Source organism: Stegodyphus dumicola, chromosome 2 (genome assembly GCF_044657685.1).
Source record: "Stegodyphus dumicola isolate Sdum_Otavi_A_Nest chromosome 2, ASM4465768v1".
Classification (NCBI taxonomy): Eukaryota; Metazoa; Arthropoda; class Arachnida; order Araneae; family Eresidae; genus Stegodyphus; species Stegodyphus dumicola.
The window spans coordinates 91,337,430-91,362,667 of NC_140769.1; the positions used below are offsets into that span (position 1 = coordinate 91,337,430).

The following is a 25,238-nucleotide window of genomic DNA, read 5'->3' on the forward strand; positions in this document are numbered from 1 at the left end:
CAACAAAAATTAGCGTTATATTTGCAAATTTTGACAAGGCTAGTTTCCATAGTTTTACCAAACCATCAACCTCAGCTGCCAAAGTGCAAATGAACGAGATAAGATATAGTGAAAAGATAAGATAATAAGAGAATGACTGAGCATGAAATAAGCTACTGGCGCCATCTATTGATGAAACAAGAAACTTAAAACATAATTTCCTTAGCGGCTGAAGGTAAAGATGGATTGGAATTACGGTCATTAACTATAATTGAGAGATTTTTTTCTTTTTTGAATATGAAACGCGTCTAGAAAATCTAATTCACCAATGGAAGACTTTTTTTGAATAATTTTGGCTGCAGAAAAATGGAAAGCGTGATTTGCGGACCAATAGTTTTGGGCAACAGAGGACTTCTTTGTGTCCTTTTTCCTAATGTATGCCTCACGTTAATGAACTCCAAATTTTAAGGCTCTCCTAAAAGAAGCGTGAGCTTTTGATGTGTTGAGATGAGATTTTTTTAAATGCTTGATTAATAATGTTGGGTGCCTAATTGGGCAGCTTAGGATGATGGCTGAGTAAAACCATCGAAACTAGTCCTGTGAAAATTTGCAAATATAACTCTAATTTTTGTTCTTTGACTTCTAAATTAATAGTAACTAGTGTATTTGTAAAATCTAGCTGTGGCCAGTGTCTTGCCTTGTATACAGTTAATGACACCCAGATTAACCCTTTTCCTTTATTTACAATAATCTGTGTATTTACAATAAAGTGTATATGATTTACAACACACTAAGTAAATTATATACACTTTACTCAAAAGCAAAAAGATATATATTAAAAAAATGTGAAAGATTTTATATTATGCCTTAAGGGGCATTTTTTTAACCTTTGTGTGTTACTTTTATTTATTAAATATCATGTTCTTCGCTTTTAAACCATAAAATTCAGTTTAGCAGCAATATCGCAAAATAATTTTAAAATGAGCATATCTTTAGGATTTCGATACACAGTCTCGTGCGCTAGAAATAACAATGTTCTTTATTTTTCGCACAGTGTTGCCATTCCTCGCTTTGGAATCGTTGAGTTTGTAAATCTAAAGTTCTTTAATGTCTAACAAAATATGAAATAGATAATAAAACAAATTCCAGATTCCAAATTAGAGCTGGCTTTCGGCGAGAAATGTTCATATTCGTTGGAGGATTACGTTTTTCAAAATTAGGTATCGTTGTTTTATCTCTATCTGTTGACTCTAAGCACCGTTGTTTTATGACAATGCGAGAAACATACACACACGCAGATTCTTCATTATTTAATTTTTTTAAATATAATACAGGAGTGTACTACTTGGCTACTGTGGCAACAGTTTGAAAAGTGAATCAACGCAAAATGTCAATGCGAAATTAATAGCCCTTCTAGGCTAACACCATTTGGGCTAACAAGAACAGAATCGCTGATTATCTGATACGCTGTACTGAACATCCGCCATCTCTCGCCGAAAGCCAGTCTCCAAATAACTCTTTCCTTCGCTCAGAGGCCGCTACTTACTTTTAAGATTAAAGTTGAGGAGGACCAGACACTACAATTTTTTTTTTTTTTTTTTTTTTTTTTTTTTTTTTTTTTTTCAAATTGAGATGCATGTTTTCTGTATTTCTTCTATGGATATTTATTATTTCGTCCCAGACTTTGATGTTCATCTCTTCTTTTCTGGCTCTCAAGTATCTCAAAGAACTCGATAGCGTTATTGTTCAGTTAATCAAATAAAACCGGAAAAAAGGTTTTCTTACAATTCAGCAACATAGAAATAAACCTCGGCTACTCAAATATTTAAATAAAGTTATCTATTAAGGTGCAGCAGTTAGCTTTTGGGAACTCTTATCTCTTAAAAAAAGATTTGAATGTATATAAAAAAGGACAGCATTTTTATTTTACAAAGTCATTTAATGAATGCACTCACATGTTCACATGTCATATTCATTTTATCGCTACATCGTCAACTACAAGACATCTCGGTATACTGAAAAGTGCCTTGTAGAGGTGCTACAAATTTACTTTTTATGGAATTTTCAATAGCATGCTTTATTACTGAGCAACTTTCCTTTAACGATAAAACGATTTGCAAAATTTTTGTAATGCGCCTTATTCATAGACATTTTCTCTTCTTCAAATGGTCAATATGTTTTCGCGACTACTTTTGCATCTAGACCGAATTTAAAATGAAACGAGTGAAGAAATGGTAGTTAGCTAACCGAAACCTCGATAACCAAAATCTTTTAAATAAATTCGTTTTCTTTCAGTCGACTTTTTGTGAAGGCCTTCTTCCTTGTTGCTGGACAGTAAAATATTATAGAGGGAAAAATTATTTTTGAATAATTGATTCTGTGATTTAATGAAATGTTCTTGATGCATATTTTTCAGGTTTTTTTCTGTTTCGTTAAATGTTGAAATAATACTTTAATTCCTACAGCCCTGCAATTGGAAGTCGATCATTATTTATTGTCTTTTCTAGGTTGCTGTCTGTTGCCCTTCTTTAAAGACAAAGATAGTCGTTTCAAGCACTACTCGCAGGTAAATTTACTAAAAGGAATAATTCTTTATTTCAACGTTTAATCTTCCTGTTCCATTAAAACTTATGGAAGCTAACTTGTAAACTAGCTTGTTGCTAGCTTACAAGTGCTTCTTTACTTAAGATAGAGTTAAGTCCTAGGAAACCTATTATAACTTGAAAATACTCAACGCTACACTTTATTTACTATATCTAACATATTGAACATAATACTTTACTTTACTTGAGCTTATTTTAAATCTGCTTAGAAGACTCGTAAATGTTACTGACTAAGTATGGTACCGAAATTAAAAAATCCGATGTGTACGCCACATGACTCCCTTGTACGCAATATTAAATTATACGCATTTTTTTCCGCATTTCATTTAAACTTATTTCCTCGAATTTCATTAGAAATACATTTCTCATTCAAATAATTCCGTACTCACTTAGCGACAAGGCCAAAAATACTTAAAATATCTATATTAAAAATTGAAAGATCTAGAAGAACATAAACCAACAAATACAGTTAAAGCAATTTAAAAAAAAATTATAATTAAAATTACAATTTATGCGCAAAAATAAGCAATTCCGCCAGCGGGCAAGAAGGCACATTTTTCGGTGCACAAAACTCAAAGTTTACTTTTGGTTCCACGCGAAAAAAAGACACTGGAAGAGTAGAAACTGACTTAATTTGTTGTGGACGCTATGCAGAGTCAATATATGAGATAGCTTAATAACTTAAATGATAATTCCAAAATGGGTTAAACATAATTTAATTCGCAATAATAAAAGAAGACGTTACTTTGTTGTTGCGAAGCTTAATTTCTCTGGATTGGCAACGAATCCACTATTCTGCTAAATTTCAAATGTAAACGAGGTAAAAACAATTAGGCTTAGCGACACTTAATTAACTTTTAAACTGTTGATAATTTTACAACTATAGCATGCAGTTTAACTAAAAGCATAAAAACCTTAACCGGAAGATGAGAACAACATAATTCAATCATTTTTAAAGCACAAAATACACAATTTACAAACATATAAGAATAAAGAAACTGAGTTCGTAACAGAGTGGATACACATATACAAGTGTTTATATACTTTTGAAGCGGCCGATTGCAACCAAAAAGGGAGATGCACATCTACATATTATAGCAAACTCACATAAAAAATTTCAACACTCTGAGGCTAATCATTTTTGAGTTATGCGAGATATATGCATACATGCGCACGTACGTACAGACGCCGTATGTACGTGCACGTACATTGATATCTCGCATAACTCAAAAATGATTACGCCACGAAAAAAATCTCTTTTGAACCTATTTTAAATCAGTTTTATAATTCGTTTGGGGTAAAAGAGTTTTTTATTCTGTTCTTATGTACAGATGTCAAGCAAAAACATTGTTAAATTGCAATGTTAAATGGATATTTTTATTCAAATGTGGTACCCAGAATTTTTCGTGATTACAATACTTCCTTTACTTCGCACAAGGAAGTAAACACAGTATGGTTGTATGAGAATTCACCATTATTTTACACATTTAAAACACTGTCGGCCTAATGTCTGAAACATTGAACATTGTACTCTTGCTATAAAACATCAACAAAGTCGTCGCCCCCTTTCTCGTGTAGTTAGGCTCTAGAAAAGCACTGAAGTATAGATTGATTTAGTTAATGGTTTGCAAATATAGTTGACCTCAGCTATGATATCAGCTTTTGAGTGTGGAATTTGTTTTTCTTTTAATGTAGATTTATTCATAGTTCTGTAACGCCTTTTAAAAATTCATATGAAGTAAACTATGCAACAGATATGGAATTTTAAGATACTGAAATAGAGGCAAATCTACAAAGCTCTTTTTTTGCATAGCTCACAAACGCTCGGTGTATCCATCTTTGTTGATAGATGGCCATCTCTCCGATGAATCGTTCCGTCTGCAATCGTCAAAATACATTGTCCTAATGCTTGAGCCAGTGATTCACGATCGATCAGAACCACAATAGTGGTGATAAAATTGCTAAAATGCTGGGAACTATCGGGAATTGAGGGCACAAAACCAATATCCTTGATGAGATAAAAAAAACACGTGATATTAAACGTGGAATTTGAAGTCCACTCCAGATTAATGCCTGTACTCGTCGTCCAGTGCATCCTGTCTATCCCAGTAACAAATCTGATTGAGATAACTTCGCAAATGATTTCGATAACGGTCTTTGTGGTAGTGAACTGCATAAACTTCTTGTTAAAAGATGTAATCATTATTGTTTTTTCTCAAGTTATAGTATTCAGCCAGATTTCCTGACAGTGCAGTCCCGGTTATTCGAACTAAACGGGCCATGGCCTGAAGGGGTGGTCCGGAAGCTCAGATGAAAAAAAAATTAACAAATGCAATATTCAAAACTGAAGATATGTATTCAATATTCCAAAAGATCTTACTAGTAACTATCAATTTATACTGTATGTGCCACAAAGTACAATCTAGAAAGAATAGAGAAAAAAAATTGAGGAAAAAATTGATAACTGGCTTTTGTTTGCCAGCTATTTGACGATTTCTCTCAGCTAGATCTCGCAGTCTCTACAAAACTGAAACCTCCGTTGATGAGTTTCCTCCACGTATTTCACGCTATCTCCAGGACCTTGCCTCCTTCAATATGGAAAATTCTGCTTCCGCTTTCAGTCATCAGAACATTACCTTCATTCAGCAGCATTTAAGTGAAGTCAAAGCACATTTCTGGTTAACATATTTGACCGGAAGAGCATTTTGGGACACACTGATGGATTTTTTTTTTTCTTGTTATAGTTAAGTTTCGTTTTAAGATTTGGTATGGTATTTCTTCACGCAAGGATCGTTAATCGTTGTTTATTTCGCTTGCAGTCAGCTGCTGTAGCTCTAGACTTGTTTGCGAGTATTTTAGCGGGTAGCATTGTGTAATTTGTTCCCGTGTCATTGCAATTTAAAATTTGGCCGCCAGTCAGGTTTTCCTTGTTTAACAATTTATGGAACTAATCTCTGAAGCTTTCTAGCAAGTCATCGTTTGCTAAAAGCTTTTCTTGCACATACAGTTAGCTGCTGTATACTATGCTTTTTCTTCCACTTACTAAGCGAACAAACACTAATTGTAAAATTAGGGTGACTTTCATTCAATTCCTTTCTGCATTTCAAGGCTCTTTCCTGTAAGATGGGGTCCAAGCGAAAGAAACAAAACTTGAATAACTTTTCTGTACTCTCATTTTTTCATTCTTCTTTGTTCTATAGCGTTAGCTGTCGCTTGCTCGAAACATTACTCTTCTATCTGCTTTCGGCTTCTTTACCAGTCCCTTACTCTGACTTTCCTATGTTATTAACCTGTGCCACTTTTAATAATATTTCACCTTTGTCTAATCTCTTCAAAGATTTCAGTTTTTCTTCGATTGCACTCAATTTTTTTTCTCTTTGAAGTTATCACAACTCACACGATGCATAAATACTGGGTAAAAATAATGTACTGCAAAAGAATATTGTCACAGGAACAACGAAAAAACAAAACGTCAACTCATCGGCAGATAAAACTTGGTACTGAGGTCAACGAACTGTGTAAGTGCATACTGCTGAGTGCAGCGTATACTGACTCACACTAATAGAATCTGGGTGAGCAATGAAGAGAGCATACTACTTACTCGTGTACACGCTCATTAATTTGTGATATTTTAAAGAATTTTTTTTCTGACGGCTATGTCGAATTAGTGAAGGTCGAAAGCCTGGAGCTCTTCTGTATGTCCAAGTAAATTTTCTCAGTCTGCTCTAGCAACAAAAGTGGATACGTTAAGCATTTGTGAAATGCGTAAATAATAATAATAATAATGACTTTACCTGTGTCTCAGTAAAAAGTTGTTATTGGTTGTTTAGTTTATTTGTTATGAAGTTTAAAAGGTTTCACCAGTATTATAAATAACGCTGTACATATTTCTCTACTACGAGCAGCAACACTATTTAACTGTCTTCAGTTCTTTTTTTTTCGCATATGCTGCTTACATAATATACAGTGGGTGATCGGTTAACGAACATAATCTGTTACAAGATTATGTTCGCTATCCGAATTGTTCGTTAACCGATCATCGATTTACCATAGCTTTTTTTGTGAAATCGATTAATTCGTTCTGGAGACCCTAAAAATTAAATTAAATATAAAGATGTATAATTTCTTAGTAAGTTTATTTAAAAGTAATACATATATATAGTTTTGCATATTAACCAGTCCATTTCATTTTTTCTTTATGGTGCGTTAAAGAACATATCCAATGTCGATTGCTTTTCTCTCTTTTTCAGGATTTTCCGGAAGTGATTAATAGCATTGTCGTTGTAAAGATCGCCAACCCTACTCACATCAGCTTGGTGGGTGCCATTCTAAGACCATTGCTCTGACATCATCCCACTTTTTTGAAAGATCTTTAATGGCAGATGTGGGCATTGGTCCTCTTTCGCCTTCCTCTTGTTCAGGATGAAACACATTTCGTTGTGTTTCTTGGTGTTCTTCATTCAAGATTTGTTAAACATTTTCTGTCGTCAGTTCATCTTCATGTTTCATTATGAGCTCTTCTATATCACCCTCGTTCATCTCCAATTCCAGATCTCTAGCAGTTATCAAAATTTCATCCATAATTTCAGGGGTGTCTCCCTCATCACCTCCGTCTCCTTGAACGAAGGATGGCAACCCTGCACATAATGCTCTGAGAGCCGATAAGTGTTCGTTAGAATTCCTTTTAGTTCGTTATCCGAATATGTGCTCTTTGTCCGAACACAAAAATCTTTCCTGAAAGTGTTCGTTGTCCGATTTGTTCGCAGTCCGAACTGTTCGTTAACCGATCACCCACTGTATCCCATATTACTGACTCGCCTCAACACTCAAATTCGAGGGAGGGTTTCAAATAATGAGTCTGTACCATCGGAAATCACGGATTTTCTAGCATCTTTCGCAGGATTCAACTTCAAATATTTAAATAATTCATGGCCTTATTATAAGCATGTGCGTCTTTATGGTTTATTTTGTTTTTAATCTAAGCATTTTTTTCCCAAACAGGAACACTGGCTGGCTTGATTTTCACTCTCTGTATAAGAATGCAAATGCAAATCATAAGGTAAAGAAATTATTTTATAATTCTTATACTAAATTATTAAGTGCATGTAATTTTCGCAAAGAAATTAAATTAGACTTCAAACTATTAGTTAAGATTTTTTAAATATTGTTGCTTGCGTACGGCTCATAATACACTTATGTCCATACATTAAGGATAATGCAAAATCAGCCAAAGGAAGAGTTAGAAGCAAAACAAATTTGACTTATTTGTAAAGCTTAATTATTAAACAAAAGGTAAAGAGCAAAAAAAGATGCTATATGTTTGATATTATTAAAAAAATTAGCGATTTTTTCTCCCTGGAACAAATTACAAAAAAAAACTTATTTACAAAAAACCAATATTACATGGTTGGTATGATTGTTAATACATTGCATGTCTCCCAGACGATGCAATACAGTCCGTACAACGCCTAGGCATGCTGAGTATCAAATTATCGATCTGGTCTTGGGGGATATTACACCACTCAAAAAGCAATGCTCTCCGAAGTTCCGGTAGACATGTAGGAGGAGGTTGACGGGCTGCAACTCGTCTGCCAAGCATGTCTTACACAGGCTCTACTTGATTCAAGTCCGATGAGAATGCTGGCCAGTCCATACGGTCGATATCATCCGAGAGAAGGCATTCGCTTACGATGTTTGCACGGTGAGGACGGGCGTTGTCATCCATAAACACAAATTGTGCGCCCATGGCGTCCCGAAACAAACGTACATGTTGTTCCAGAATGACGTCTCGATAGATTTGGCTTGTAATGGTTCCAATTTGAACATGCAGGTCAGTTCTGGAACCCAGAATAATTCCACCCCAAACGAGCACTCCTGCACCACCGTAACGGTGTCTTTCAATGAATGATGTTTCCTTGATGGTAACGGATACCTGGAGCTCTCCATATGAAAGTCCGGCGAGAATCAGACTGCAAGCTAAACCTGGACTCGTCGGAAAACATCACACAAGCCCACTGTTTGCGGTGTCCACAATGCATGCTCTCTACTCCAGGCTAACCGCAGGCGACAGTGAGTTGCAGTAAGTGGAACGCATCTGACAGGTCTACGAGCATATAGACCAATCTGCCCTAAGTGTCTGTACACCGGCTGCCTTGAAATTGTCGTACCAGTGGCTGAAGAGAGCTGACGAGACAGGTCTGAGACTGTGCTCCGCCTGTTTCTTTTGGCAGTAACTGCCAAATACCGGTCCTCATTTGGCGTTGTAACTCTGGAGCGACCTGTGCTGTAACGTCTACTCACATTACCATCATCTTGGAATCATTGCCAAAGCCTGAAGATGACACTCTGGACAATTCCAAGTTCGTCTGATACTTCCAGTTGGGTACGCCCACATTCCAGACGGCCGATAATTCTACCCCGTAAAAATTCATCCAAATGCGTCCTTTGTGTCATAACTATTCGGTTATTGCACTGAAATGCTTATAAAGCGCCTGCGAACAATTTTACTTCTTTGCCTGTATTCCTTATATATCACTCTCTTACACTCTCGTAAGTGTCTGGTTAATTACTGAAATTTGCATATGATTCTTGAAGATGTGTGTAGTGATTTTACAGGTGATATATTTATTTTAGAGTTCGATTTCCGCATGACTCCGAATTATCCTTAATTTATGGACATGAGTGTAGATTCAATTCACAAGTCCGATAAAAAGTTAACAAAATTTATTCTTATCACAAGATTAAAAAACAAAACGCAGGATTTTTCCTCAAATATATTCGTATAATAGCACAATATCGCACAATATAAATAGTAGCTATATTTTAAACTACTAAAATCTTAAATAGAACACAATCCAGAGAGCTAATCCGATCAAAATTTACAGCAGCCAAGTTAACAACAACAGCTCCAACTGAGCTGAGAAGTTTTTATCCTACTTTTAAAAGCTTTTCAATCATGCACGAGAATATGTCGGTAATTTTTCTTTTCTCGAGGTTTCTGGAAGGCAAAAGAGAAAAATTAAAGTTACAGCTAACACGCAACTGCATTTATTCAATTTAAATATAAGTTACCAGATAACTATTTATTAAATCTCCTGGATTTTTACTTTTTCGGCGTATCTTTCTCTTGAAACTCGTCATGCGCTGCATTGCACGGAGAAATAAAACAATTTTAATAACAGTTCCATAAAAATAGCTAAATAAATACAAAATCTGTAACAATATTAATGTAACATTAATATTCTATTCTTTAAGCATATAAATATTCTATTCAAAGAGTCCAATGATACTTTTTCTCCTCTGCTTCATCAAATAATGCCTTTTATTTTTTAAATGTATGCTTTGAATATTCAGTTGAAACATGGAATATATTAATACCTAGCTCTGTCTGAATATTCACTTAATTTCATTGAATTACTTTTTAACATTTTATAAAAGATTCGCTAAAAGTCTGTTATTACATAGTTAAACTGAATTTGTAAAAACAAAAATTAAGGAAAAAATTTTGTCATCAGAGTGAAATGGTTTTTTTATCTTTTTTAATTTGAAATTTATCTATTAATCCATTTAGTTTGGTAAAATTTAAAAATATTTTGAGATCTTCTAACATAAATGATACCCAAGTAGCACTGCAACGTCCTAACGACGTTGCAAAGTGGTCCGAGAGGTTGCAAAGTGGTCGTGTTAACTTTTACGACCTCTTTACAAAGCTGCGAACAAGCAAAATATTTGCCGTTGCATCTTGGCAATTTGTCGATGATGCTGAAACGTCATGATATGACCGCTTTTACACGTGGTCGATTTAGCATCTTTTTCATAGTTCATCAGCGTTACTTTTAGAATGAAAAGAGACTAAATCTGCTCTTTCAAGAATCTAAAGTCCGCATAAGATTTATTTTGCAATGTTTCATTATTTTATTTCATCTAAATATATTAATCTAAGGTATATTCATCTAATGAAATATAAATTTAATATAAATACTTGAATTATTAAATTTAATTAGTACCAAAATACGTGCTAAAGTATGGTTAAAATTTTGTTAAAATAATTAATGCTTAAAACATTTTTTTATAAATATTATAGCAAAATATTTTAAAATGAAACTAAGCTATGAAATAAGTTGTTAAGTTATGCATTTTATATATTTTAAAAAATCATATTTTCGAAATCAATGCAAATCACATGTTAGCAATTAATTTACTGCTGAAATATGACTTTATTTATTATTTTTGAAGTAAGGACGAATTTATTTGAATTAATATGCTGACATAATATGAAACATTTTTACAGCATTCACAGCAAAAAGTACAATTTTCGCTAAGATATGATTGTGCGTTAAGATGTATTCACGATTATAAATGGGGCGATTTTAAGAATTCCGAGAAAACGTCCAATGTTAAAAAACGTTGCATATCCATGCATATTTAACGGCTGTCTAAAATATCTGACGGAAAATTAATGAAAAAGGAGAAAGAAATATTAACACTTTTAATGGAAAACGACAAAATTAATGACTTTGATAAATTACTAATAAATGTTGACATCAAAATTAGAGAAGCTGTGAACAAAAATACGAAATTCATTACCTATAAAAGTTCTGATGAACTGTTTGTTGTTTGTTACGTTTTTGTCCATCTCCATGCATTTAAAAATGCTTGGTTTAATCCTAGTATACGGTACACACGGGATTTGGCGATATCGACATTACAAATGTTTTAGCGAGCCCGATAAATATTGTTTTGTAAATATTGTTGCGTGCGTACGGGTTCGTTATGAAATGAATGCACAAGTCCGTTATTATTATCACAACAAATATGCTTAAATTTCCTCAAATTATCGTGCAGTATTACAATATCTCACAGAAGTTATCTTTTAACTACTCAAACGTTCAATAGAACTTTACTCAAAACAGCTGAAGAAAGCTAATCCGCGAATTCACTACAATCAACAAGAGCAGTTTTCTAAACAACAACAAACTAAGAAACTACTACGAACTAAGATGTTTTCCTCCTTTTATAAGATTTTTAAAATCGCGTGCGAGAATTTTCTAGTACTTTCGCGAAATCAAAAAGAGATATTTATTAAATGTTTAATGCACGCGCTCTTGTATTTTCAATTTTCCGGCTTAGCTTTCTTTTAATATTCGTCACGCGCTGCACTGCGCGGGAAATAAAACCATTTAATTTATAATTGAACTAACATTAGCTTTTTTAAATACCAAATTCGTAACAATATAATCTTGTGAACATTGTTCGTAATTCTATTCAGTTAAAATAATTCTTCTATGCCATTTAAAAAAGATTCTATTAAATTATCAGAAGAACCTTCGAAAGGTTTAATGCCATCGTATAAACCACTGAAAAGTTTAGACTGAACTGCTGTTCGAGAGATTGACATTCCATGTACATATTTACTGGATGATTATATAAACGAATATCTGAGGTCGAGGCTTGCGCGCTTTGGCTAGCTGCCAAATTCGAACAAGTCAGTTAACAGTGCAACAATTTCAGACTCCATTTTATTTTCAGAAATATTTTCTTCACGGTTTTGTAATTCACCGTCGGAATTAAATACTGGAGAGCTTCAATACAGAAAGAGAACGACGTACAAAAATATAATGATGGTAGTTTATTTTGAATTGAGGAGAAATCTTCGTTGTAATGCCGAATTTCTGCTTTATTTTGTTCGCGAATATCTGCTTGCAACGTGCTAATATCGTCTATATAGTTAAATAGTGTTCTGTTTTGGTGTTTTATGACTTTTTGGTGATTAAAATCATATTGCGGTTTTCCAATCTTCAGTGGCTCCAGCGGTGCAATATTTGGATACACGGATTATCGTTATATTTGGATGCACGGATTCGGTTATAACGTCCTAAGTGCTATAGCGTATATCATTCATATTAATCGATTATTCTGTTCATGATACAGGTTGGTATTCAGACTTTGCGCATACAATCGAACAAATAGTGTTAAGAAAACATTAGCATTACTATGAAATATTGTAATCTACACTGGTGTGCAAAAATTAAGGACGAAGTCGAAAAATTAGCATATCAGCTGAACGAAGAGGCAGAGCGGACAGAAAGACCAATCAGGAGATTAAGTAAGATGATGTACGGTAGCACATGCGCAGATATGCAGGTAGACGTAATGGGGGAGTGTCTGAGTAGTATAAAGCATGTTGTCGGTGTAAGATCAGTATTTCTGGCAAAGAGATTGCACGCCGTATAGCAGTTAAAATCACACCGAGTTGCTGCTTCAGCGAGAAATGGCGAATAATCAATCTGTTAGACGACATCTGGATGCTTTTACCCGAGGTCGAATCTTTGGGAAGTTGGAGGAAGGCCGCAGTCTGACAAGTGTGGCTGCAGAGTTCGGAATTGCTCACAGCATCGTTTCACGACTTTGGAGACAATTTCAAACTACGGGAACAGCTATCCGGGGGTTTAGTAGTGGTCGTCCACGAGGAACCATACCCGCAGATGACCGGTATATAGCCTTACAGGCCAGAAGAAACAGGCAGCAGACAGCGGGAGAAATAGCTAGACACACGACACAGGCGACTGGACGACGGATATCGCGTTTTACCGTGGCCAGAAGACTGCACGGTGGTGGTCTGTTTGCACGACGCCCTGTACGGTGTGTAACTCTAAAGTCTGCGCATCAGAGAAGGCGTTCTCTGTGGTGCCGGGAACACCGGAATTGGAGAGACAATGAATGGGGACGAGTACTCTTTACAGATGAGAGCAGATTCAGTCTGAGTAGCGATTCTCATCGCATACTCATCTGGAGAGAGCGGGCCGCAATCATCCCTCGAATATCATTGAAAGGGACAGGTATGGAGGTGGCGGTGTTCTCGTTTGGGGAGGCATCATGCTTGGTAGTCGTACAGACCTTCACATCTTCGACGCAGGTTCAGTCAACGGGACCCGTTATTGTAACGACATTCTTCTTCGCGTCTTTTTAGAGGCGCTATGGGTCCGCAGTTCCTTTTCATGGACGACAATGCACCATGTCATCGCACAGTAGCTGCCGAACAGCTTTTAGAGAGTGAGGATATTGAACGTATGGATTGGCCGGCACGATCTCTGGATCTCAATCCCATCGAGCATGTATGGGATTTTCTAGGCAGACGCTTGGCAGCTCATACCTTACCACCAGTAACGATTCCGGAGCTTCGATTGGCGCTGCAAGACGAATGGGCAGCAATGCCTCAACAACTCATTGACACCCTCATTCTCAGCATGGGCAGACGCTGTGAAACCTGCCTAGCAGTCAGGGAAGATCATATCCCCTATTAAAGACCGGATGTTTCTTGCTGGACACCCGTCACAGGGATGTTTCGGCCTTCAGTCGCATTGCGCTCCATGCTACGTTTTCAATAAAACTTCTTTTTATCCCTCTGATTTCTCTTTTAGTAAGTGTTGCTTACATTACTCATGTCCTTACGTATTGGGGATCTTACGGTATTAAATGTGTTGATTTGGAAAGCTTTTGTACAAAGTTATATTAAAAAAACCGTCTCGTCCTTAATTTTTGCACACCAGTGTATAATTATACCATACTTAATTGTGTAAAATTGAGAAACACTAAATATTTTTTATTGTTTGCAAATTGCAGCTTTATTACTTGTCGTTTGGTATCTATTCTTCCAAACACTGTGTAATTCGTGTTTTTTACTTCCTTGTACGAAGTAAAAAGGAAGTATAGTAATCGCGAAAAGTTTCAGGCAACATATTCCAACGAAAATATCCATTTTGACCGCTATCGAATGCAATTTAACTGTGTTTTTGCGTGATATCTGTACGTAAGGATAGAATAAAAGACTCTTTTCCTCCAAAAAAATTATAAAACTGCTTTAAATTAATTCTGAAGAGAATTTTTCGTGGCGTCTGTACGAACGTATGTACGTACGTGCTTACGTACCTACGTACGTATCTCGCATAACTCAAAAACGAGTAGCCTCATAACGTTGAAATTTTGTATATAGGACTGCTATAACATGTAGATGTTAACCTCGTATTTTGGTTGCAATCGGCCGCACCAAACGTATATAAATATATTTATATATATATCCACTCTGTTACCAGTTCAGTTTCTTTATTCTTATATGTTTGTAAACTGTACATTTTTTGCTTTAAAAATGATTGAATTATGTTGCTTTTATCTTCCGGTTAAGGTTTTTATGCCTTTCGTAATTCTGGAAGCAATAGTTGTACAATTATCAACAATTTAAAAGCTGTTTAAGGGCGGTTAAGTTTTAAATAACATGGTGGACATATTTGTTTACATTTGAAACAGCAGAATTGTAGATTTGTTACCAATCTAGAGAGACTAAGCTTCGCAACACAAAAATTAACGCCTTCATTTATTATTGCGAATTAAATGATGCTTAATCCTTTCTGAAATTTTTTCGAGGAAATAAGTGTTTAAGATTTACTTCGTAATTTTTAAGGCAGATATTTTGAGTTTTTATGTATTTTGAGTCTTGTCGCGAAGTGAGAACTGAATTAATTGAATGAGAAATACTAAATCGTCTGTGAAAAACTGTTTCTTTTCTGTTTTGTTTGCTTAATTTCTTTCATACATCGTTTTAGCTTTATTATAGTATTTCAATAGAACATGTGGCAATGATAATTCTTCAAATGATATAAATTTTGTGCATTCAGAGTGTCGTTATAGTAAACAAATATAGTGAATTTTAAAGAGTGCATTTATTCTATTGTGGTTTATGCGCTGTCGACGAAGTAGATTTAATTCAATCCAATCAATTTAAATGAAATTCAAGAAAAATATGCGTATAATTTAATATTCCGTACAAGGAAGTCATGTGGTGTACACATCAGACTTTTTTAAATATTGCCGTCATGTATGTCTATTAGATAATCTCAATAAATGAATGTTGGAAATTAGGTTTTGTTGTTCATTAAATTTAAGTATATTCATTATACTTTAATAAGTATATTATGTAAGTCATTTAACTATAGTATATTCATAATTTAAGTATATTCGTCGCTTACATTTTATGTGCTTGTGATAACACAGAAACTCATAATAAATAGAAACAAAATGTTTCATCGTCTGCTATTTAACGAAGAGCTTACTTTAACGTACTTAGCTTATTATCGTATACTATATTATTTAAATTATTTCTGTGCAGTGTCAAAAGGAAAGTTATTGATTATAAAAAGTGCCTGAAATGATCATTGTAATCTAGCACTATTCTAAAATGTAGAAATAGGTAAATACATTTACATATGATTGAAAGAAATAGTGTTAAGAAACATCAGCATTACTAGTAAATACTGCAATCCATAATTATTGCACTTTTAATTGCTTTCTATTTAAAAAACACAAATATTTTTTTTATTAATTGGAAATTTTAGTTCTGTTACCTTCCTACTGCTATTTATACTTTCAAACACTACTAGTTCATGTTTTCAAACACTACTAGTTCATGTTTTTCCTTAAATAGTGCAGTTATGTATGTTGTTTGTTTAGTTGTTATTTCATTTTTCATTTTAAATATGAATATGGGAAGTTATTAGATTTAGGTATAATTTTGATCACATTAACTACTTTATACTGTCTTTCATTTGCATATCTTCAAGATATAGAAGTTAATGGTTATATTTTTTACTGTGAAATGCGAATAAATTTATACTTGAGTTCAGGTAAAATACTGATTACGTTACCTTAAGAACTACTTCCTAATTTACCATGACAGGGGCAATTTTCAATGCCTCTTGAGATTTAACAGAAATAAATGTGATACTGCTGTTATCAGAAACGCTCTTCTTTTCACCCACATATGTATCTTTACTTTTATTTATGTCTAATTGAGTTTTATTTACTTAAAACATACTATTAATGTTATATATTTATAATAACCATTTTCATAATTACTCTCACTTAAGGGGAAAAAATGATGAAATCTTAAATAATCGTACCTTAGAATTTAAGTTATTTAAAAAATATAGTTTAAAGTACTGAAAATAATTAAGGCTATTATTAATTATGCATATTTAGTCTAAAGAGAAAAAATTGTATTATCTTCTGGTTTTCAGGACATAATAAAATATTTAAACTTTAGATAAATACAAGCAATACAAATTTTTAAAAAAGAAAAATATATTAATTATTATGCGACAAAAACCTCATATGCAAAGACGTAATAAAGACGTTTTTGTAACGGTTGCAAAACAGTGGGTGTTCGCGGACATCTGGGCGTCTTAAAGACGACATATTGCAACGTTTTTGCAATGACATCCGCGACGAGTTTTCAACGTCGTTAGGACGTTGCTGTCTATAGTAGCTATTGCTTACAATAGCTACTTGGGTAAGCTATTATAAAGTAATGTAAATAATTTTACGTGGAAAAAAATATCACAGTCCATGCAGAAACTGTAATTAATCCAGTAACTTTGGGTGCTTACATAATTGCCCGTAGACCTCGAAAGTTAGCAGAGATCTCTCCAAACTAACACCAACTGTTTTGGCGGAAGTTTGAAGGAACAGATTGTTGTTTATTTGGTTAGATAATCAACAGATGAGTTACAGGTACAGCAAATAAAAAACTTAATTAATACGAACTCATACTTTCAGATTATCTGACAAACAAATTCATTAATATTAGCCTTAATCATTTCGGCGGTCAAAATTCTTAATGGCATTTAAAATAGTAGCAAAATTATCACTGTATTGGTAAACTCGACGAATACATAAATTCACTTAAATATGAATTACTATGGTGTTGTGCAATTTCGCGGTATACCTTTTTGAACCATTTTGCAAACCCCACAGTCTTTCAATTCTTAGCGTATGTGTGCCGTATAAGCTTCTATTTATCTCTGGTAAAAGCAGTCCCATGTTCTTGAAAATACTTCACTGCTAGCTGTTTTGTAGAAGGCTAGTCCGAAATATTTATCATTTTTTCAAAATCGAAAGACAGAAAATAGCTTTTAGCTAGTTCTCTTTCTTTTTCATATCTTATATATCCTGCATTCCCTTCTTTTTAAAGACTGAGGTTTCTAGCTTATTGAGGGTCAGATTTAGAATAAATAAAAGCGAAAATATTATCGTGTTGCAACGTCACGCTTATCCTTTCTTGGCGGTAAATCGCACTGTTTGGCGACAGTTTTTATTTGCTGAATATTATCGACGGAAAACACCGTAAGTACCTAATTTTATAACCGTGGTTATTCTGTACGATTCTGTAGTCAAATTACTGGAACCGCAAGTACAGCCAGATGATCTACCTTACTTTTTGACTACAGTGAACACCAAGTCAAAATTTTAAAACAAAACTTGATTGTTAATACTTCAACCTGGTAATTATTGAAAACTGATACGGTAACAGAAATGAAGTCCACAGCTTGATGGAAACGTAGAATGACCTTTCTTGTCAAATCAAAATCTAAAATACAAGTTAACACGTTCATCGATGGATGACTGGTATGTTTCTGTGGGAGTCCCAGCCTCTCAAATATAAGTGACGATCTTCTGATTCAAGTTAAATAGGACTTTCTTTTGGATTTTAAAAAGAAATTTAATGGAATAAGCACTGAAATATAAATATAATATATACAGCATAAAAATGTTATAAATATACACATTATACTATCCTTTTTTATTAATTTATATTTAAGATAAAATGTTACCGTATCCTATACATTTTATTAATTTATACTTAAGATATAATATTACATTATACTATATTGCTTGGTATTCGTTAAAACAATTTAAACACATTTGAGGTGATTTTGGGCAATTTGGGCAATTGGAACAATCAGTCGCAATTTTTTTTTTTTTTTTAAATTTTTTTTAAAAACATTTTCCTTATTGGAGTTCGACAGTTTGCCTCTTCTGGAAACACATGGCCTTACATAGTCTCCTTCTTATAGACCTGTCCTGCTGATTATTACAAATCTCTTAAATGATGAGACACTTTCTTCACTTTTCTATCTATTATTGTGGGCACAGTACTTCCGAGGACAATTATTCGGTAACGAGAAGTGCCCGAAATTGTATCTCTATTTTTATATGTAGCTCTCTGGCCCACAATATGAGCATTTACTATAGTTTTTCCTCAGAGAAAATGTAGTGCTAATTTCTGATACTACTCAATGCTTTTCGGTATTGTTGTGGCATATGAGATCATCTGTTCGCTCTTGTCGATGCCAGTTTCCCCATTATTGCTAAGGATTTCTGTTGCGAAGGACGACCGCAATAAGTAGAATCCGAGCTTGAAGTCATAATGGTTGCATGTTTTGTTGATAATATATCACAAACATCTCTCCATTTAACACCACAATACAGTTGTGATCTTCTCGTGCTATCATTTCACCTCTCTGCAGTAGGTACGACATTACAAAAATTTGGAATAAATTTTTTGTTGCACCGTACGTTTCCAACAAAATAACAAAATGTGTGTTAAAATTTAAAAATCTGACTGCTAATTCACAGCTCGTGTAAAAGTTGTCGGCAAATAAAGTTCGTCCTCATTTAGCAATTTATATGCAAGTTCAATGCAGACGTTTTCAGCTATGCAAACTTGCTTTCTTCCACTGGTATCTCGACCAGAATATATTTTCGCAGACCATGTGTACACTTTTAGGGAGAACATTTTGAATATTTTTACCATACTTATGCGATTTTGTTAGTATTCCTTGACTGAATATAAATCCTATTTTCCAAAGAACCAACAGTCGGATTTGATCCCATGCTTCAGAATCGCACTAGGCGACGAACATGTTGACATGCACCTAAATAAGCTTAGGCTCGGGTTCTAAGTATTAGCGAAACAAAGCAACTGCGATTCGCTGAAGTTAAAATTGATAAATCTATCCAAGCAGTAATGAGGCGAAGACTGACAAATCTCTTTCTCAAACTTAAGAACACAATTACTTTCTAAAGGCTTGGAGTCATGCAACTATTTTTCTGATTTCCAAGACTGGAAAATCACATGAAAATCCTGCTAATTACAGGCCGATGAGCCTGTTGTCATCACTCAGCAAGATTCTAGAACGTTTGATTTAAATCCTTTCAAGAATGACCTCCAGTACCTCGCTGATCGTTAGCACGGATTTAGAAAGGGACTTTCTACATGTACGCAGCTCGTTCGCCTTACTAAGTTCATCGGCTCAGCTCGCCATAACAAGATGTATGTTGCAATTCTAATGCTGGACGTGACCAAGGCTTTTGGCCGCGTCTGGCATCCAGGTCTCATATATAATCTGATCAAGTTGGGACTGCCTCGTAGCCTGGTTCTGCTGATTAAATCTTTCTTGGAAAGTCGAACCTTCGATATTAAACATGGAAATGAAATCTCCAGCGTTAAAAGCATACATTCGGGCGTTCCGCAAGGTTCTATCTTGACACCGATATTTTACATTTTGTATGTCAACGATTTCCTCAGTTTCAGAGACGACCACAACACGCTCATGGCTTGTACTGAGATGATACGGCAGTTGCTATTAAATCCAAATCGCTGAATCACGCGCTCGTCAAAATATCCCCGCCGTTGAGAAATGGTGTTGTAAATGGAAAATCAGTATTCAAACTGACAAATCAAAAATTCTGCTGGTTAGGAAATACCGCAAAATGACAGCTATGATGAAAGATGTAAGACTCTTCGGTACCCTGGTTTCCAGAGTGTACAGCGCCAGTTATCTGGGGGTTTCTTTTAATAGGTCATTCACCTGTTCCACTCACACAGCCAAAGCCTGTGGAAAAGCATATTGAATAACTTTTCCCACTGCTTAAAAATGATCAGCTATCTATCAATTTGAATAGAATAATCTATATCACATATTAGGTCTATTATTACGTATATGTATCTCACCTGGACTACTGCCAGCGAGAAAGACTACAAGAAACTCCAGGTGTTGCAAAATAAATCTCTTAGAATTATCACAGGTTCCCCATATTTTATAAGAAACAGAAGCTTGCACTCGGATTTAAAAACAGATTCAATCAAAGATTTCACCACATGGGTTAATGGACGATTTTACGAGCGAACTTTAAGAAATAAACCAGCAAATTTCGTAAAAAATCTTGGAGTACAACATTCTAGAGGAAGATAGATTTTTAGACCCTAAGCTGCTCATTTGCTGCGTATTGCATTAAACAATCAGGATGACTAATGAGAAAGCTTAATTCCATAGTACTTTTACTACATAGTTTGATATTGTGTCTTTGCAAATGTATGAATTCTGGGAGAACACCAGCATCGAGACCGACCAGTCTCCAGACCTACCCGGTCCTCAATTTTTAGAAGCAAAGTGATTAGAGATTGAAGCGCTCTGCTTCTAAAAATTGAGGAAGGTGGCCGCCTATTAGGTGCTTCCGGAATAAAATGGACAAAACTTTTATCCTAGCAGTGGTCAGTGCTAAATTTGCAAATGTCTCCCAATGGATGAGAAAAATACTCTCCTTAATTTTATCACTTATTTGTGGATTCGCCTTTTTAAATTTCAGAAAAAATTCCTATCATGAATACCTCTTAAAATCATCATTATTTTCAATGGAACTTACTATCACTGATAGTCATGCACTATATATTGACAGTCTTGAACTTAAAGCAAACCACCTCCTATATAGACCAGATTTATCTAAAACCGCGAGTAATCGTTTTAAAGCTTTTCATTGTATCGAAACGCGAAGCTGCTTTCAGTTGTTCGTCCTCATTTTCAAAGTAGTCAGGTTCATATGGAATTCTAATGAGTTTCATCATCAATAGACAAAGTCCTCCTATTTTCTTCTTCCAGCTAGGCATTATTCGTTTCTGTCATATATATTAACAGATATAATTTCCTATAGTTGTTACATTTGCTGTTTCTGATAAATTTCTGTTTATGAACAGAAATTTCTGTTACATTTCTGTTTCTGAACATCTGTTGATTTGATCTTTCATGTTTCGTAATACTAAAATAACTTGTTTCTGAAAACATATTAGTGCGCAGAAACGAAAAGTAATGAAAGTATGATGGTATTCTTCAGTAGTGGGACGACTGGATTACCGAAAATGATCGAACACTCCCATAGAAGCTATGGAATAGCTCTGGCAGCAACAGGAAGGTACGTATAATAATAGCACATACAGTGCATTTCAGTAACAGTAAATACATGTTAATGGTACAATGTGTAATAAATACGTCTAAGATGCTATACTGACTAGCATTTCTTTCAATTATAAACATTTATCAGTATCTTACATGTTCTTCTGATAACTTCAGCTGCATTCTTCCCCCTTACTGAGAAACATACTTTCTTCTGGGTTCTCCTTTTCTTTAATGCGATTCCAATTTTCCGCTGGAACAGCAGCCTGAATCTCTGACACTCTATGTGCTAGAAACGGTTGCCATCGGTTAGGTTCAGACATTAGCCATGACAATTCAATACTTGGATCATTCCATGCATGTACAGAATTAATTTCCATTTTTAATTCAATTGTAACTGCTTCCATTAAATGAAATAAAAAAAAACAGCAGCACAGAGCTCCAATCGTAGAATCCAAATTAGTTTAATGGGTGGAACTCGTGTTTTGCTATCACTAGATTTATATTGAATGATTAGATAACCTAACATATGCAACTGCACCATAACTTTTCTTCGACGCATCACAGAAACCCTGCAGTTGAATTTTCAACGATTCAGGTGCCAGAACATTTCTTGGAATGCGAAATAAATTTGAATGTTGAATTTTTTTACACATAGTCCTCCACTTTGTCTCATTCTCTTCAGGGACTGGATCATCCCAGGCATTAAATTTCCAAAGTTCTTGAAGAAGAATTTTCGTGATATATATGACAAAAGGTGAAATCCAACCCAAAGGATCGAACAATTTTGCTGTTGAGGATAATATAATTCGTTTTGTTTGAATTTCTTGACAATTCAACATAATTATAGAAAAATTCATCTTATTAGGATTCCATTGCAGGCCAAGAACTTTTATATCCTTATTTTCCACAATCGTGAGACGTTTATCCTTAGATGAACACTTTATGTGTGCGTTTTATAGTACTAACATTTCGTTGGTAGATCACTTCTAAAGCTCAAACCCACCTTTTCTAAACATTTGTCTCATTTTAGCTACTAGCTTAGAAGCCTCTTGAACATTAACAGCACTTGTATACGCATTATCCACATAAAACTCATAGCACTATGTTAGCGATTTTAGGGAAATTCTCACGTTCATCGATTGCTAATGCCTTCAGTGCTCTTGTCGCCAAGGGTGGCGCAGAAGCAGTTTCATACGTCACAGTGTTCAGCCGAAAAACTTATTTTTATTGATTTTTGACATTCCTTTTTGCCAGTTTAGTACGTTTTGTGAACCTAGCATTATGACGATCACCATCATCAAAATTTTCAGTTACGTTCTGCCTTGTTTTTACGTAATGTAAAAATCTTTATTGAGACCGTTAAATAAGCGTAAGGGGTTAGGGGTTACCTACATGTTCGATATGAAATAATTCACCCTTACCTATCATTATTTGCTGCCTTTTAGGGTCCTTCTGTAATGTAGACAGCATGTGATCTGTAAGGTATTTTTATCGGCGGTAGATCTGGTTGATCAAATTGGAGCTTTACTAATTTGCAAGCATATTAGCATAGGCCTCGTGTGAAATAGTTTTACGATTCGAGTTATCTGTATCCAGAGAAATATCCGTATCATAGCAGTCAACTGATTATTCAGTTACCGGCGTATTCTAATCAAGTTATCCGGTGGTGAAGCATCGCCTGCTTTCATGGTGGGATCGTTCAAGTTAATCATAACAGGAGCGAACAGAACGAGTTCTTATTTCACTACGAATGAAGTAACACTTCTGACTACATACACTACAACCTATAGCAGTGTGGTCTCTATAGTGGGATACGCGTATCCCAGGAGGTACGTGAAGTGATCCTTGCGGGTACGCCTAAGAAGAAAGCTCACGATCACTTGCGAGTGTATGATCGTTTATCACATGAGCGCGAGGTTCTCTCGTTGGTCTCAATGTCTGGTGACACTAGCGTCTGGGATCAACATCATAACGCACACACAGGCTTTATTATATTTATTACATATTATATAAGGTACTATTTATAATTATTTTCGTCTTAGCGGTACGTGATCAAAAAATTTTGAGACCGCTGCATTACAGTATGAAAAATTTAAAGGTGCCTAGTTAACATGCGCCGTTCTTAAATGTGCTCCTTTGAGATAGTGGCATCACATGCTCCTTTGCTAGTCAGTTTCATAAACCAGTTAGAATTAACTGCTTTTCTAACTTGGTATATGTTGATGGAGGGCCACCTCTGCTCTTAATACGACTTCTTTCTTCACCAATGCAGCATCATATTGCTAGATGCTTTTCAATCTTTGCCTGGCAACTTGTAAATCAATCGTACAGATTTTCGGAATTTTATTGCACTTTTAAAGTTTCAATTTGAACCACCTGCGTTCTATTATTACTGAATAAGGAGTAGTAAAGTTTAGGATTGTAACACATGTATGATGGAACTTTATTAAGTTCATAAATATTAATTAGTGACATTTCCAAAAAGAAAATAAAAATTTCTAAAGGAGAAACATAACGGTAACTCAAAATTCTGATAACCACATTTTTAATTATTGAATACGAAAATGCTCAAAAATGTCATGTGAACATAGAATAAGTCAAAGAGTAAGCGAGAAATTTTCGTTCCACGTTTTAATGCATACAACAAACAATGTATTAACTCTGTATATATTGTTTAACTTTAAATATGTATAAATAAATATTGTGTCTTTTCTATAGATACTGGCTAGATCTAACGAGAGAAAACATTCTTTGGAACATGAGTGACACCGGATGGGCAAAAACAGCTTATAGTAACATTTTTGCGCCGTGGTCTTGTGGTGCTTGTGTCTTTGTACATCAGATGAGTCGGTATTCTCCAGACACGGCGTTGAAAGTAAGTAGGATTGATTCAAATGAACTTATTGTCCATATTGTCGTTTATAAATTATAACTTGGATAAAAATTACTTTTAACTATTTATAAAAGTTAATGTGCCCACAATTGCATCATATTTTCACACTCCTAAATTTTCTCCAAAATCTCCCTTTCCTCCCCCAATATGTATTAAGAAAGAATACTGCGAAAAATTACAATCGTTTTTCGTCAACACATGGTGATTGATTAGGAAACTGATGATACAAATGAAACTACTCAACTTAGTTACGAAAGCTAATGTATTAAAATTATTAGAGATATTTAATTACTTAGTTGAAAAAAATGTTGACAAAATAAACACACAAAAAAAAAAAAAAAAAAAAAAAGGGGAACCACTTTTAATTTTCACAGTACATTGTTAATAATAAGTGAATTTGTTTAAAAGACTTAAAAATCATGTAACATATACACCGTACTGCAACCATTTAAAATGTTTTTGCTTCTTTGCAGATTTTGTCACAGTTCCCTATCGACACTTTATGCGCTCCTCCTCTGGCGTACAGGACAATGGTGCAGGAAAATATAACTTCACATCATTTTCCCAAATTAACGCATTGCGTTAGTGCAGGTGAAGCACTGGTAACGTTACTTCATCTTATACATACATACTAGATATACTATGTTATCTTTGAGAAATTCACTAAGAAAGAAAAATGGTTTTATATACGAATGTATT

General features: G+C 34.6%; 1 protein-coding gene across 13 annotated transcripts in view; it reads left to right on the forward strand.

The window, feature by feature from the left end:
* The window catches only part of LOC118189641 (acyl-coenzyme A synthetase ACSM3, mitochondrial-like), a 129,571-nt gene that overhangs the window by 40,380 nt on the left and 63,953 nt on the right, over positions 1–25,238 (forward strand). For 11 of the 13 annotated variants that reach the window (XR_015039494.1, XR_015039493.1, XR_015039492.1 and 8 more), the window contains 5 exons: positions 2,487–2,545; positions 7,584–7,641; positions 21,541–21,662; positions 24,365–24,521; positions 25,013–25,141. Coding sequence is in view for 10 of the 13 variants with exons in the window: in XM_085810883.1 (XP_085667009.1) it covers positions 2,487–2,545; positions 7,584–7,641; positions 21,541–21,662; positions 24,365–24,521; positions 25,013–25,141 (525 nt within the window). In the remaining 3 variants the exon portion in view is untranslated. The remainder of the gene's footprint in view (positions 1–2,486; positions 2,546–7,583; positions 7,642–21,540; positions 21,663–24,364; positions 24,522–25,012; positions 25,142–25,238) is intronic. The other 2 variants (XM_085810884.1, XM_085810886.1) reach the window with 1 other exon arrangement.